The sequence below is a fragment of the Podarcis cretensis genome (assembly GCF_951804945.1).
Source record: "Podarcis cretensis genome assembly, chromosome: 12".
In the NCBI taxonomy this organism is placed as follows: Eukaryota; Metazoa; Chordata; class Lepidosauria; order Squamata; family Lacertidae; genus Podarcis; species Podarcis cretensis.
Window position 1 is genome coordinate 28,140,988 of NC_137181.1, and position 16,496 is coordinate 28,157,483.

Consider the following 16,496-nt stretch of genomic DNA (forward strand, 5'->3'; position numbering starts at 1 on the left):
ACTCTACAGGGTGGGACTGGCAGTTAGCTTCTTCCTCCTTAGCTCAGTGTTGCCAACAGGGAGGAGGGAGGAGGCAAAGCTAGAATTAGTCAGCTCCGCCAATCATTTGGCTCTGGCGCCACCTACTGTTGGCTTCCCTGCTTTCCAGCCCACCAGTGCCAGTGGACACCAGCCGCCATTGCCTTTTAGAACTGTTTCTAGTTAGAGTAAACAGTACTGAGCTAGACTAACGGTTTGACTCGGTTTCAGGTACTGTCATACGTTGCAATGGCAGGGGGAGAATTTGAACCCAGACTGATTATGTGGCCTTTATTTTACCCACCAGGTTTGTTTTGTGTGTTAAATTGGACTCTAGTCAGTATATAGGTAAAAAGCTCTTGCTATTCCCAGTTGTGTCTTCAAACTCAGGCCATATTGTTCTCAGTGGAGTCCTTCTGAAACCATATCTTTTTTCTTTCTTTCTCATCGATTGTTTTACATTAAACTGAAAGACAACTTTTAGGACTGATAGTATAAAAAGGGCACGTTTGGTTTTGCAAAATTGCTCTTGCCCAGGGGAAGCATTGGTTAGTAAATAAAGCTTTAATTAACATCATCCATCACCATGAAGGGTGAGATATTAATTCCTGTACTTGTGCTTGTATATTTTGATGGCTCTGCACTGAAGTGCATGCAGATAACTCCTTTGAGGAGGCAGATGTAAATTTTTAGATTTTCGAGGCTGAATATAATTAGACTTTACAAAAGTAGCAGTCTCTTTTTCCTATTTAGTGGGAAGAATTGTTGAATAGTAATGTATATCTTTTGTCATCTACTTGGCAAAACAGGAAGTGGACTAAAGAAAACTTTGTTATTGTTTAATTGACTAATACTTAGTTGCTAGTATGTACCTTTGAACTTTTGGGGACTGACTTCTGAGTGAAGTTTCAGAAGATTGTGCTACTCATTAATGCTCAAAGAAGCATTCTTAAATTAAGAATTCAGGTAGGTAGCCGTGTTGGTCTGACACAGTAGATATATATATATGTGTGTGTGTGTGTGTGTGTGTATATATATATATATATATGTATGTATGTGTATATATATATATATATATATTGTCCAGTAGCACCTTAGAGACCAACTAAGTTTGTTCTTGGTATGAGCTTTCGTGTGCATGCACACTTCTTCAGATACTGTATAATTATTCTTCTTCAGGTATCTGAAGAAGTGTGCATGCACACGAAAGCTCATACCAAGAATAAACTTAGTTGGTCTCTAAGGTGCTACTGGACAATTTTTTTAAAAAAGTATATATATTTAAATTAAGAAGCTTGAGTTCTTTGTATTTTCCTGATGTGCTTGTTTAATTATCAAGATTCGTTAACTTTCCACAAATTTCTGTTACCTTTTTGCTCTGGCTATTAAGCTGTTGTTTGTTTGTAAGGTTGTGGTATGAAATACTGACTGTATGCACATTTAAAACAGCTTGTTTCCACAGCAATGAGCTTTAATCTTTTTTTTATGGCTAGTTTATGTGCCAGTTGAATATGGCCCTAGTTTTATGGATTTATTAAGGTAGAATTTTCTTTGACTTCCAGGAACCTTAAAAGAATTCTCAGTTCTCATGTAACCTTAAATAGGTTACTGCATTCTCTGGTATAAGTCAGAGAAAACCCACATTATGAATTCTTACTCCAAGAGTTTGTAGAAGTTGCTGAATATTTCTTCCGGGCTGTACGACTGGGAGATACAAAAGGAAAGTAGTGGTTGTTGTAATTTAGAAACACTTCATTACAAGAAACATTAGGATAGGAGTTTAAAGATGATCGCTGCAAAATGGTGTAGGGTGTGTGTGTGTGAAGTCTGACTCGCTGTAGAAGCTCCAGCAGAAAACTAGCTGCTGTCCTCACTACTAATTAATAAAAATGCTATGTTGGTTGCAAGATAAAAATTAGGTATAAAAGGAGAATTCCAAAATCCAAGTTTGAGACAAGTACTCTTTGGTGAGGACCCTAGCAGAGATTTAAAATCACTAAATTATTGATATAGGAACTCAAGAGTGGCTTGTAAGAGCCATGCTGTCCTGAACTGGAGCAGCCAGCTCAGATCTCCTCACACATTCAGCTTCTCAGGTAGAATGAAGGGGAACAAGGTCTTGATTACCTAGTCTCTCTTAAAGTGAGCTAAGCCTGGCAGGACAGCTTACTCTATGGCACAACCCCTTCCTTCATGCTTTAATTAAACATGTTGGTTATATGAGGCTGGTTATCCCACAAAAGCTTGTCTCATGCTGTTGAACCCAAACTTATTAGAAGGAATCTTTCATATTAACATTCATCTGTGTAATTCAGTGTGAGTGGAGGCCTGCTGCCTTAAAAAAGAACCCTGGGAAATGTAGGATGTGGACACATAACTTGAGTGACCCAAACTCAAGTGGATTTATATACTTGGAATCTCAAGTGGATTTATATACTTGGAATCTAGTTTGTGAGACCAGTAGTTGGCTCAACTTGCATCTCAGTTATTTTCAGTATGGTTGAGTGGATTAACAATTTCTATCTCAGGTGAGTTCAGTAATCTGTCTGGGCCTCCGCTGTTAGGTTTTATTTTTTGTGACTTCTTGGATTTTACCACTTGTTTCACAATGTATGTTAAAGAAAGATGGCTTCATATTCCTAGATTTTGTGTGTGTGTGTGTGTGTGTGTGTGTGTGTGTGTGTGTGTAGTACAAATACTGCTAAACGTGAAAAGGAGCTCTTCATCAAGTTTGTTCCTGTGGCCAGTGGTGAAAATTACATACTCCAAAAGCCTTTGTAACGTACCAGTCAATGATCTGTCTACCTCCTTTCTCATTACAAGGAGTGATACAGTACAAAAGCTGCTGAGACTTGATGCTTTTTCAACCTGAATGGCACCTGTAAACCTGACAGTTGCTCAAAGGTCCTTCTTGTTTTCCTGCTCAATGAAGGAGAAAATGAAAGAAGGAAATGTCACTCTTTTGAAAGTGGGAAACACTTGAGACAGAAAATCTCCCCCACCTCATTTTTTTGTGTTTTTTAAAGGCACAAATGCTAGCTGTATAATGAAAGGCTTTTTGCAACGCCTACTTGCTTTTTGCTATCTCAAAAGTAAAAACCTTTCTCAGTGTTATTGTAGAAGCATGGAACGATACCCTAAAGAAGCAAAATGTCATTAAGGGTCAGGCAGTCAGTATATGTCCTCGACATATTGGGTCAATGGGTAATGTTTGTTCAGGAATTTTATGTCTCTGGATGCTAGAAGCCTGCCTTTGTTCTTTTCTTACTCTATATCAAATCAATTTGTCACTTTGGAGCACTGTTGCTTGGACTGCACTGAATGTTCTCCTCTTTCAGTTTGGGTGGGCGGTCAAAAGCTTGCTTTCAGAGGACCAATATACTTCTTGAAAGAATCCTAAATTCTGTGGATGTTAATCTCCTCTCCCCCCACCCGCCCCATATGTTTCACTCCCATTGCTCTGCTGCTGTTCTGGCAACTCCTCCCATCCACACACCATATTGCCATCACCTTCTGTTAGTCACATGGGCAATCCTAATCCCAACTCATCATAAATAGGACGATTTCATAGCCAATGAGATCCGGCTACATGCTGATGTCACTGAAGACAGACTAAGCCATTAACCTCAATCCCAATAGATGGACACTTTTGCCTCCTTTCAATACAGCCATAAAAAATACTAAGAGCGGTGGGGCTTTTCAATGCTGGTGAAAATATCCACGAACAGTTGGGTGCTCTGATTTAATGTAGTTTATTTGCCACTGTCATCTTGACACATCTATGGCTTTAAAATTGCAAAACTGCTGTACCCCAAGCAAAGCAGACCTTTGGAAAGTTTGTTTTCCATCACAATCCTTGTATAGGACTGAAGGCTCTGTCTTCATGAATGCTATGCAACCTCGCCTTTTTTCATAGACCCCCTGCTGCCATGGGTGGCTTGAATGGCATTCTGTGCTACATGGGGCCTCTTCAACTGATGTAGTACCTGCATTCTGCCCACCAACAGTGAATTAGGACAGGAGCTGCAAAGTTGGCATTTCTCTGGGTAGCAGAGCCTCATTCAGAGCAGCCCTTGATGCAAGGAAGGGCCCTGCAGAGAGGGGAGGGAGATGCTTGGCTTTCCTATCGATGCAGCCCAAGAGGACCTTCCCGGAAAATAATTGAACGTTACCTGTTGTGCTCTAGCAAGTCCTTTCCCATGGACAACACAGGCAAGAAGACAAAGGCATCCCGAAGAAACTGGGCAGACCTTGAAGTCATCTTAGTAGCTGAGAGTTCTCCATTGAATTGTGGCCAATCCCCAGAGACAAAATGGTTGTGGGATGTCTTCGGGAGAAGAAAAGACTCAGGGGTAAACCCTTCTCAAATCCGGAGAAGAGTCCCTAAGGTGGTTGGATGGTGCCTTGTACACCTCCTTCTGGTAACTCCTGCAGCCCAGCTGGTGCCAAACATATTGCTCTGCTTCCTTTGGACCACATCAGTGAGGCCAAGAGGACCTCCATGCACACTGCCCATGCTTGCGCCCTGGAGAGGTCACCTTGGTACTGCTAACACAGCGGTTTGACTTCACCTCTGGAGGTGCCCTCCATTGTCTCTCGAGACAGACAGATGCTGACAACAGCAAGACTGAGCTGCTCATTCTGATACAAAGTTTCAGAGTTTAGGAGAAGGGCCATAGACTTAGTGGTAGAACATCTTTTTTATGCAGAAGGTCCTGGGGTCAATTCCAGATAGGACTGGGAAGCACCACTTAATGAAATTCTGTAGAGTCGCTTCCCTTCAGTATATCAACTAAATAGAGAGCTGTAAGGCAGCTTCCTAGGTTCCTGAGATAGGTGGGTCAAGCAGGGAAAATTGGAGGTGTCTCAAGAATCCTTTTGGGTTTCTAATGGAAGATACCTTAGTGAAATCAAATATTAACAAAAGAAGGTTATATACAACAGTGGGACACTCAAGACGGCCCTGCAATGCAAATTGAGAGGAGTTGGGTGAAGTTGGTAGGAAAGGCTAACATGCCAATTCTTTTCCACAATCCAAGCACATGCTACAGTCTCCGTTGTGAGGGGTGGGGGGTAAGAAAGTAGCCCACACTGCCATTTGGAACAGTCCCACTTGCAGCATCTGAATTCGCCACAGGTAAAAATGGCCCACTTTAAATTTTAGTTTTAATACATTATTCCAGTCATCACACACTTGTTCCTCAGTGTAATTTGAAGCAGCCAATAGACTGAAGGTCAAAATTGTAATTCTGGTCATGGAGAATCATATCAAAGAAATTGGTTTTTTTAAAGAATTTCAATCTTCTGTTTCTTTGTTTCATAATGGATTTTCAATTTTTCTTTTTAAATGCCTTTGTTATGCATTAGCAGTCAAAAAATTATTGTGCGGTGATTTGTTGCTCACTCGAAAGGTGTTTCACTCACGAACCACATTTCACTTTTAATTTATAAATAGGTTTCTGGCTTAAAAGTTTACTGATGTGGAATAGACAGAGTTGTCTTTGAGCTCAAACTGCTTGGCCTGCTTCTCCACAGTAACAACCCCTTTGACCCAAACACCTTGTTTGTTTGTTATTCTCCTCTTGATGTCTTATTCTTTAATGTTGTTTTTATAGGGCACAGCTTTCCATCTTTTTAATGTTCAGGGGAGACAGCACATCAATGCATTTTATGAGGTGCTTGCTGTAATATAAATACTTTGACAAAGTGCAGTTGTTAAGAGAAGGTGCACATATTTTACGACTGAAGAAAAGTCTGGACGTTAAAAACATTTAGATCTTCAGGTCCATTTATTGTTGTTGCAAATCTGCAAAGTTTTGCTTGGTTTGCAAGATTTCACTTCATTGATGCTAGAGGGTATCCCTGTGTTTTAGTACTTGGTGTCTTAAGTTTTGCACTAGCATACGCCATTGTTTGCTTAGTGGAACCAGTATTCAGCTGGTAGAACTATGCCATCCATAGGCAGCACTGGGAATAAGATCTCACCTCTTCCATTTTTATAATCACTCCGCCTCTCCCTGTAGGGTTCCCAAATGTCGCTGGCACTTTATCCCTGTTTTTGAAATGTGGTTAGTAGATTGGCCACTTGGTGAAACTCTGATCACATTCTCACTCATGACAAAGTGAAATAACTCACAGATGACCACACAAATAAGTAGCGGCTACAATGCTTTTTTCTGGGGGTGGGGGTGGGACGCAGGGGTACGCATACACCTAAACATTTTGTGAATCTTTGTACTTTTGTCCATTTCCTGTATTTATTTTTCCCGATTTGAACTATAAAATGGTTATTTTCTTGAGTCAAAGTGAGAGTACCTATAAAAATTATTTTAGAAAAAAAGCACTGAGCGGCTATATCCTGCATTCATCGATGTATTTCACTGTAGAAATTCAATGGGAGTTTGAAGTATAGTGAGATGAGCTGTCCAAAGAAAACATTGTTGTTTGTTTGTTTTAAAAAAGAAACCCATTGAGCTAGTGCAGGTGATTGTAACTTTAAACAGCCATTTGAATCCCAGCCTCAGTCATTCTGTATAATCAAAATAGTGGTTGAAATATGTATCTGCTTGACACCTGCTATCCAGTAGTGTATCCAGAAAATAGACCCTCTTGGAGCTTTAAATATGATCTAGGTTTCCATTTTATTGTGGATGTGGACAGAAAATGACTTTATCAAAACTTACTATGCTGTAAATCATTCAGATTAATTTTGGGGTTATATATCCCTGTTCCAAATACCGCGAGAGAGCGTTATTTATTTGTTGCCCATGTTTCTTTCCCCTCTAATCTTGGTGGTTTCATATAACTTACTTATAGTAATTGATTCTTTCCTAAAACTTTGTGCATTTTATTTGCTTGGAGCAACGAGAAACCCACAGAGAATTCTAGTACATGATGAATCTCTTCCGCTGTGAGGGATGAATGCATTCCAGTCAGGTTTCTTTTCTAGGTAGTCATTTGAATAACATGAAGGTGAGGCTTCATCAGAAACAGACTTCCCTGCTGAACAAAGCCAGAAGGCCATTGCTTTAAACCCCCCCAACCCCCCCCCCCCACATTTTTGTGTATATATGCAGTGTTTGCAAGATTTAACAAAATCATAGCTTAGTAAATGGATTCCTCGGTTATCCACAAAACAGCTGCAGAGTTGAAGGTGAGTAGTATAAAGTTCCTGAATGAACACGTTAATTTTGCTACCCTTGAGGATGAAGAGCTGTCTTATTAATTATGCTTCTCAAATCTCAGGCTTCCCGGCCTTTAGAAGCCCATTGAACTGTGTGGGTTCTTGTGGTCAGATTATCTGCCTTCTGGATTCTTCAATTTCAGCAATAGCGTGGTTTAGTCCCCAGAGGACCCTGGATTTCAGCTAGATAGAAACGAGACGTGCCAGTTTCTGTTGCCTGAATACCTTAGGCTGTGTTCCTCATGTTTCAATAACTCTGATGCCTGTCTTGCTTTCCTTATTTCCTTCCTCCCTCTCTCCCCCATACCCCCTGCAGGAGGTCTCCTCGGATGCCGCTGGAACGCTGACTGCTGTTGAAGAAAGAAAGGAAAAGGTTCCAACCCCCCATCTCAGCCACCTTGTTGTCTTGACATCAGGCAGCACTTTATATGGCTTGGCAGAGAGAGTGGTCGCCACAGAATCCTTGTGCGTTGACTGTCAAACCGTGTTTCTTTCTAATTATTACGACGGACACTTGCAGATTAGTTTTTAGATTCATCCTCCAATTGTTGAACCACTTCAAGTGGGGTCTTCGTGGCATTAGCTTTCTGTCATTGGCTATGATGCTTTGTGCACGATAACAGCATAAATCGCTTGGGGTTAAACGAGGGATTCATGGTTCAGACTATACTAATATATCCTGAATCCCACATTTCTCTGTCTGTGGCAATGCTTACAATGGATGCATTCCCAGCTTTTCTGCATCCCTTTGACTTAAAAAATGTATCTTATTTTTAAGATCAATATTAGATCAGCTCTTTTGGCCCACTGGGTAGCGCTGGACCGCAGCCTCCTGAGAGTGCCACTCCATATCAGACAACATACTCGCCTGAACTTCTCCAACTATATTCAGTTGCCTGGTTGCGTCGCCAACTGCTTTGTTTCACCATGTTCTGTTGTTTACATTTTTGTCTATGTTCGTGCTCATTACAAACGTAGCATTTTAATTCAGAAATAATTTGTTATCACTTTGTAACAGAGACAAAGTGTTGGCACCATTGGGAGATTTTTTACAGAGATATGTGGTTCATAAAATTAGTGAGCAAGAGCTTAAAAAATTGATCCCCCTAACCTAGGCCTTCCTAGTCTAGCGTCTTCTTTGTGTCGGGGGCAAACCAGGTCCTTAAGAGATAACCGTGTGCAGGACGCAGAAGGCCTCTCTTGCTGTTGTTCCCTAGCAATTACTATTTGGAAGCATATTACCTCTGAAGCTGGGTGGGGGGTGTTCATAGGGCCATCATGACTAATAGCCACTGGTCGGCTTATGCTTCATGAATTTGACTACTTCCCTTTTAAAGCCGTTAAAGCTAGAAGTCATCACAAAAAATATTGGGAGTTGCATCTGCAGGATACAACGTAGACAGGCATCTAGTCCAAAAGGCTCTTGTATTGTCTTCCGGAGGCAATACAACTATTTCTAATATTTGTACCGAGGTCACTATGGATTTTTCTCTTTTGTTTCTCAGAGTGTTTTTAGCTGAGCAGTTTGAGTTCCTCCAGTCTCATCTTGATGCTGTAATGCCTCCAGCCAAGAAACCTTTTCTTCAGCAGTTCTATTCGCAGGTCAGGATTCTGCACACATCCACTGTTTTTATTTTTTAAGGGTTGAATTTATTGATTTCTCCTGAATGGCTATATCACCTGCATGACACAGTGATGTGTTGTGCAGTTTATCTAAAGTTTTCCTGTACCATAGGAAGAAAATGCTGTTAATTACACCAGATTCTCCTTGCGTTCCAGACGGTTTCAACAGCCAGTGAACTCCGTAAGCCTATATACTGGATTGTAGCTGCTAAAGCAATTGATTATGAACAGATGCTGCTGCTAATGGCAAATGTGAAATGGGATGTGAAAGAAATCATGTCACAACACAACATTTATGTAGATTCTCTTTTAAAGGTGAGTATCTCTTTTCTTGCATTGCATTTTAATGACCTAACAAAGACAGAAATCATTTCTGTTGGTGCCTTCTTATATATCCTGTGCAACACATTCTCAGCTGGATGTTTTGCTCTAACCAATTTTTTGTTGGCATTGCTAGAGCTAAAAATATTTGTTTTCCCATTATTAAAGCTGAAGACTTGTGGGTAGCTTGCCAGCAGTGAGAGTAGGAGACCTGCTGGAGTTCAATTCGGTTCATGAGTTGGTATATATCATTAACAAAGAGCATTATGGGACTCTCTTAGCTGGAAATATGAAAAGCCTGTCAGAAGAGACCACAAATATAGAAGGAAAGCCAAGCTTAATTTAATTAATTGTTGGTGGTGCCAGAATCTGGTCAGATTGACCTTGAGGAGTAATCGTCTGCAATTACCTTCCCTCTTTTCGTTTCCATTATGAGTTTTATGTCTATCTGCTAAAGACTATCTGCGTTCCCAGACGTACCTGTAAGCATTAGTCCTTCACTAGTACAATCATAAGCAGAAGTAAGTCCCACTTTACTTGCAAGTGAGTGTGCATAGGATGGTAGCCTTTGTCTTCTGTTGTCCTTACATTTCCTGGACAAGAATAACCGACCTGGGGATATGTGAATTAATTTTATCCAATCACCAAATTATATATTTTTATGAATTCCATTTGTAGGCTACTATTGCGTACTAATTCTTCCCAGTTTTAATCCTTAATTGAGACTAACTTTTTCCTTAGTAACTCACACTTCACTCAGGCCGACTATAATAAAAATATGCTTAGTGTGTGTTATGAGTTTATATTTGTATTCTTTAGGGATGGACAAATCCTGCCAATTCTGATTCAGTAATAAGTTGAATTTACTGGATTGGATACTCCATATCCATGTTTGTGAAGTATCATTGGAGCTGTAGATCCCAGGAGCTGCGTGGTCTAGGATACTCCCACATATGTGCAGGATATCACAGCATGAGCCAGGTTCTTGCCACACACCCAGCTGGACTATTTAATTGCTCCAAAACTATGGAAGCTACAGTATGAAAAGTGGTGGCATGCCCTGGAGTGCACTAGAAGCATCAGCACATACTAGCCTAGGTTGAGTTAGGTAAGCCTCCATGCAGAAAGCTCCAGGTTCAAACCCTGGCATCACCAGTTAAAGGATCAGGTGACATGAAAGACCCGCCTCCTACCTGAGACCCTGCAAAGCCTTCTGCCAGTCAGAGCAGGCCTAGCTGGACCAATGGGCTGACCAAGGATAAAGTAGCAGCGTGAACACACTTCATGCCATATGAACATTCCCCATGTTCCAAAAGCAAATCTTAATTCAGCTACAGAATTTTAGATGATAAGGGAGTTTAGCGGCAACCCTCATGATAACCATAAATGAGATGAAGTATAATCCATTTTCTCTCCATTTTGTATCATTGTGATTTGTGCCTCCCTTTGCTCCCTCTATATAAATGAGTTTTCGTGTCTAGATAGGTATGTTTTGTATGTATTGCCACCACTGACTAATATTCCCTTTATGTTTTATTAGGAATTTGAACAGTTTAACAGGCAGCTGAATGAGGTTTCTAAGAGAGTTCGTATTCCATTGCCAGTGTCAAATATTCTTTGGGAGCATTGTATACGACTAGCTAATAGAACTATTGTAGAAGGGTAAGTGGATTATGACACCTTTCCTAATTTTTTTGTGGGTCCCTCTCCTTGCCTTGTAGCACATGGTTCAACCCTGCTCTTTTCTTACAAAACCTTAAAATTTGGATGATGTGAGCTAATTAATCAGAGAAGCTTGGACTGTGTGGACCCTGCTTTAGCCTTGAGTTGGATCAAGGATGGGGAATCTTCAGGCCTCCTATATGTTGTGGATCTCTAACTCTCATCACATCCAGCCAGCATAGCCAGTGGTCAAGGATGAAGGGAGTTGAAGTCCAACAACATCTGGAGGGCCAAGGGTCCCCATTCCTTGGGAAGACCGTCTCCAGGTTATATCTCAAGTTCTGCAGTGATCACACCACATGTGTCCATCAGCTGCCTTGCATAGGAGTCATGAGGAATAGAATTCTTGAACTGAGCTTGAGCACAGAGCCACGGTGCATGTGTAACAATATTATTTATTAGGGGAAACCTTTCCTTGCTCACTTCATTACCGGGTCAGAATGGCTGCTACGACACCTCAAGGTTCTTAGGAACATAGTAATCAAACGGTCCATCTAGCTCAGTCCAGCAGTGGCTCTCCAGGGTTTCTGACAGCACCATTCCCAGCCCTGCCTGGAGATGCCAGGGGTTCACCTAGGAATGTCTGCAAGCAAGGCAGATGCTCTCCCACTAAGCTACAGCCCTTCCAACATCAATTTAACCAAGATAATTTATCACTAAAGGTAAAGGGACCCCTGACCATTAGGTCTAGTCGTGACTGACTCTGGGCTTGCGGCACTCATCTCGCTTTATTGGCTGAGGGAGCTGGCGTACAGCTTCTGGGTCATGTGGCCAGCATGACTAAGCCGCTTCTGGTGAACCAGAGAAGTGCACGGAAACACTGTTTACCTTCCTGCCGGAGCGGTACCTATTTATCTACTTGCACTTTGACGTGCTTTCGAACTGCTAGGTTGGCAGGAGCAGGGACCGAGTAACGGGAGCTCACCCCGTCGCGGGGATTCGAACCACCGACCCTCTGATCGGCAAGTCCTAGGCTCTGTGGTTTAACCCACAATGCCACCCGCGTCCCTCTAATTTATCACTACAGAAGTATTAATATCACCTTTGGCTGTTTAGGTGCACCCCATACTTGTTCCCTAGAGTCAAATTCAGACCATTCATTTTCCAAACCAATTGCCATCTTGAAAGGCAAGAGAAGAGTATTCACAAGTGACGTGAGAGTTGTCCCTTTAGTCCTCTGTAAATACATCAGTCTCCAGTAGCAGCTTGATATCTTTACTGCATTCTGCGGCAATTTGCCCACAAAGATGAGGACGTCAGAGTAGTTACCGCGCAACCACGACTGCACACTTATCTGTTGCTTGTCTGTCTTAGTTACGCAAATGTCAAAAAGTGTAGCAACGAGGGGCGTGCCTTGATGCAACTGGACTTTCAGCAATTTTTAATGAAGCTGGAGAAACTCACGGATATTAGGCCTATTCCGGATAAGGAATTTGTTGAAACCTACATCAAGGCTTATTATTTGACTGAAAATGACATGGAACGCTGGATCAAGGAGCACCGGGTAAGACATGGATTTTTAGTTCCTCTCATTGGGTGGGGATTGTGGTGAATATCCTTGAGGCAACAGTGTAGTCCATGTAAGTTAAGCACAGGTGGCTGGCAAGGAAAGCGATAAACTTGCTCTCCTTCCCATCCGCTTGGTCTGAAGTCACTTGCCCCATGATAAAAAGGCCCGTGTGTGTGTGTGTGTGTGTGAGAGTGAGAGAGAGAGAGAGAGAGAGAGAATAAGCCCTAGGCTTATTTCCCTCATGTCATTGCAATCACGTGAGGGAGAATGGGGGGGGGGCACACTGGCAAGCCCCACCCTCCTCAGACGCATTACAGGCCCCATATTGAGAGCTGAAGGGCATTTGATTGGAGCTAGGAGCCTCTACTATTTACAACAGCGAATGTTGGAAATCATATGGGGATCCCTGGTTTAGAAAAAATGTGCTTGGGGACAGATGGACTTCCCAGCACTTTCTTGCTAGTGATTGCAATCACATGAGAGGGTTTAAATCTTTCAAGGAAGTGTATAGGCTCCCAGGCTGATATGACTCCCTAAAGAAAGGTCTGACAACTGAAATGGTGGGGCTCATTTCAAGAAGCTATTTTCCTAGCATAATGGAGGTGTGTGTCTCTCCCCCCACCCCCTATCCTGGCTTCTGTGTTTTTCCCTTCCTTTTTGATTGGTGCTTTTCCGTTCTGTAACAGTCTGTTCCCTGTACTGCTTCATTTCTGCTTAATATGCTAAGTTTAGAAGGCCCGTTAGGAACAGTTCTTGATTATTTCCGCAGTTGGTTACATCATTAAGGAATTGACCCATAACTTTGGCGTTGTTATATAAGAAAGCAATGAGAACAATACATTAGTCAGAAAAACAACTGCTTTCTCATTTTCTGGTTATTTATCCTATAACTATTTTTATACCTTGTTTTTACTATAAACATGAAAGCTTATAGATATTAAACTGTTAAATCAATTTATTTTAAAATGATGAAAGTTAGAATAGAACACTGTAAACCTGTAGATTCATAAACCACCCTGGGAACTTAATTACATGGGTGGTATGTAAATGCAGTACTGAATAAATGAAGAGAATAAAGAGTTCTCCAAGTACCTTCCATAAAAAGCAATCTCTCTTCTGTTACTTGTAGTTTTAGGATTTATCAGATCTAAACAATATCCATGAGGCCACGGCTGTTAAGTTCTTTGGGTGCTCTAATGCAGTCCTACCTTGGAAGTTGAACAGAATCTTTTCTGGAAGTCTGTTCGACTTCCTAAATGTTTGACTTCCAAACCACAGCTTCTGATTGGCTGCAGGAAGCTCCTGCAGCCAATCGGAAGCCACGGAAGCCCTGTTGGACGTCCAGCTTCTGAAAGAATGTTCAAAATCTGGAACAATCGCTTCCATATATATAAGCTAGGTTGTCCAAGGCTGGCGTAAGTAGACATAAATGAGTCCCAATCATGTTATGTTCTATTGATGATGCGCTATAATTGTAGCACAATAGCTGTGAGCTCGTAAGAGATTCTGGGTGGTAATAGGCTGGGAAGGAGTCCATATGCTTGCACCAAAGGAAACGTGGAAACAAAGTGAATTGGATGTGTCAGAGCTATGCTTAACTTTTCTCACTCAACGAGACATCTGAGGCTCACAGTGCGCAAACCCACCAAAGGTCACCAGTTAATCATCCAGAGCAAAAGGGGGGGGGGGTGGAAATGTCTTGGCAGATTATTTTCTTTTAACATTGGATAATAACTCCCTACCTAACTCCCAGCGACTTCTTCCACAAATCTTGTTTCAGCCTCTTTATCCATCCAAATAGTTTGTGTTGGAACTCACATAGCTCTGTTAAATGTGAGCCTTTTTATAAAGTGCTATTTTTGTACACTCCCCATTCTGAGACTATTGCAGCTTCTAAACAGTAAAGTTAGAATCCTAGTTATTCTCAACATACATTGGTTGAAACGGTGCATGGTTGCATATTTATTATTATTATTTTAAAAAACTTGCAAATGTTGCGTTGCACTGAGTCAGTAATCCTGGATTGCTCTCAATCTGGCTAGACATTTACTTTGCTTGGATGAGCGTAAACCCACTTTGAGAGCATTTCCACCCTTCTCCCTTACCCAAGAGAAATGTTAAAAGCTTTACCTCTGTTAAATAATCACTCAAATGTTCTGGCAGTGTCTAAAGCAAGAGAGAGCTCTGTTTAAACAGGCAGCTGTGCCCTGGCACATTTCTGTGTTTTTGTAAGAGTTAACAATTATCCTTCTTAATACACTATTTAAGAAATGTGTTCATCTTTTGATCAGGTACAATATTGCTGAATTTCCCCCCTCAAATCCTTTTAGGTAAAGCTAAATTGGAACTGTGAGCAGAAGCACTAAAAACAGATTTGCCGAAACAGTGTTGTTTTCTTAGTATCTGCTTTCATGGTTGTTTTCAGTCTTAGCCAGTTTCGCATATTTTTCCCCGAAGAATGGAAAATAAATTTTAAGTGCCTTAAGATGTTTAAATATTCACAGAACTGCATCCCATCCAACTCTTGACTAAAACTGTAAGCATTTCCCCGTGATAATCTGCCATACTTGTTGCAAAACACTCTTCTAAGCTTCACAACCACAAATAATAGCCACATGTGTGGCTTTGAATATTTCTTCAGAAAGTGACAGGTTCTGCCGTGGTGCATTTTCTTCCTTTTCTTTTTCTTTTAGCAATACGTTTCTTATTTTCTGGGCAGTGACATTCCGCTTGCTTGAAACTAAAATGTGATTTGCTTTCTTTGCCCAGGAGTATTCTGCCAAGCAGTTGACTAATCTGGTGAATGTTTGTCTGGGGACCCACATCAACAAAAAAGCACGACAAAAACTGTTAGCAGCTATCGACGACATTGATAGGCCTAAAAGATAATAGGAGAGAGTTTGCAGGGTTTTTGTTTTGTTTTTTTAACCAATGAAGAGAACGAGGGTATCTCTAACGGACTACTGATGGAGTTTGGTTAAATGGGGAAAATGTGTGCCGTATTCCTATTGACTTTGAAGGCACTTTGAATCAGTGCGGTGGGCTTTTCAAATGCAATTTTTATACTGTCTTTTCTGTTTCTTCAGTTGTCAGGAAGGCACTGTATATTTGGCTGTATATTTTGGCTGTATATTTTCCTTAATTGTGTACTATATGGCTAATCAAAATTAGAAGGAAACAAGCTGAGATATTAATATATTTAGTTCGTGTTTTTTTGTGGGGGGTTTTTTGTGTCTTTTTGTAAAAGGACTGCTAATGCAGTACTTCACCCTTCTTTGCTCAGAAGGCGGTTATGAACCCATATAAAGAGAACTTTGTTCAGAGTCTTCAGATTATGAATTGTGCATGTCCTTTAAGAGTGTGCATCAGCAAAATATTACTGTAATGTTTAAGCTCATTGCCTTTTTATTTCCTTTCAAATGTAAGTTCATTTCAGAATGAAATCTGTCTTGTCAAAGGAATTGACCACAAATTATGGGAAAGTAATAAATATTGTACACTAATGCATGGGCTTGTGGAATCTCTTTCTAGTAGCTTACTTTTTTCCACACTTCATCATGGATGATCTCAAAGGGGGGGGGGCTTGCAGCATTTAAAATTACATACATAGCATTTAAACAACAATGCTTGAGATAGTACAGAATCAATCCATTGTCCCCATACCATTGCACAGATCCGTGTTCCCAGATTATTCAAATGCCTAGAAGAAAAGGAAGGTGACAATGCCAGCTGGATCCCAAGGGGTTCTCATTCCACCATCATTGCTGAGACTCCAGGGTGTGTCAGATCCCAGGATCCCGCTCAGTAATAGAATTTCAAGAAGGATATTCCAAGCATTACTTTATGCTCACTAGGAAACTATTGCTTAGGGGATAAATCTTTTCAGCAGCATATATAAAATCTGAGACTCAATATATTTTTAAAAATTATCCATCCTCATATTAAAACTTCTGTGGGCAATGATTTTGAGCTCTGCCGTCTTCATCTATCCAATGGCCACGTGAAGAGTTCATACAGGGGGTGAAGCTGAGCTTTGGTGAATCCATAACATTTATCTGGAATTCAAGGAAGAAAGTGACTAGTGAGGAATAGACCTCACTTTCTCTTGGCAAAATTGCC

At 41.0% G+C, this 16,496-nt stretch overlaps 1 protein-coding gene across 1 annotated transcript in view; it reads left to right on the forward strand.

Moving 5' to 3' along the window:
- The window catches only part of VPS50 (VPS50 subunit of EARP/GARPII complex), an 83,661-nt gene extending 67,781 nt beyond the window's left edge, over positions 1 to 15,880 (forward strand). The window contains exons 23-28 of the mRNA XM_079948437.1: positions 7,518 to 7,666; positions 8,707 to 8,803; positions 8,981 to 9,139; positions 10,686 to 10,807; positions 12,182 to 12,371; positions 15,147 to 15,880. Coding sequence (XP_079804563.1) covers positions 7,518 to 7,666; positions 8,707 to 8,803; positions 8,981 to 9,139; positions 10,686 to 10,807; positions 12,182 to 12,371; positions 15,147 to 15,266 — 837 coding nt within the window. The 3' untranslated portion in view covers positions 15,267 to 15,880. The remainder of the gene's footprint in view (positions 1 to 7,517; positions 7,667 to 8,706; positions 8,804 to 8,980; positions 9,140 to 10,685; positions 10,808 to 12,181; positions 12,372 to 15,146) is intronic.
- The last annotated feature ends 616 nt before the right edge of the window (positions 15,881 to 16,496 follow it).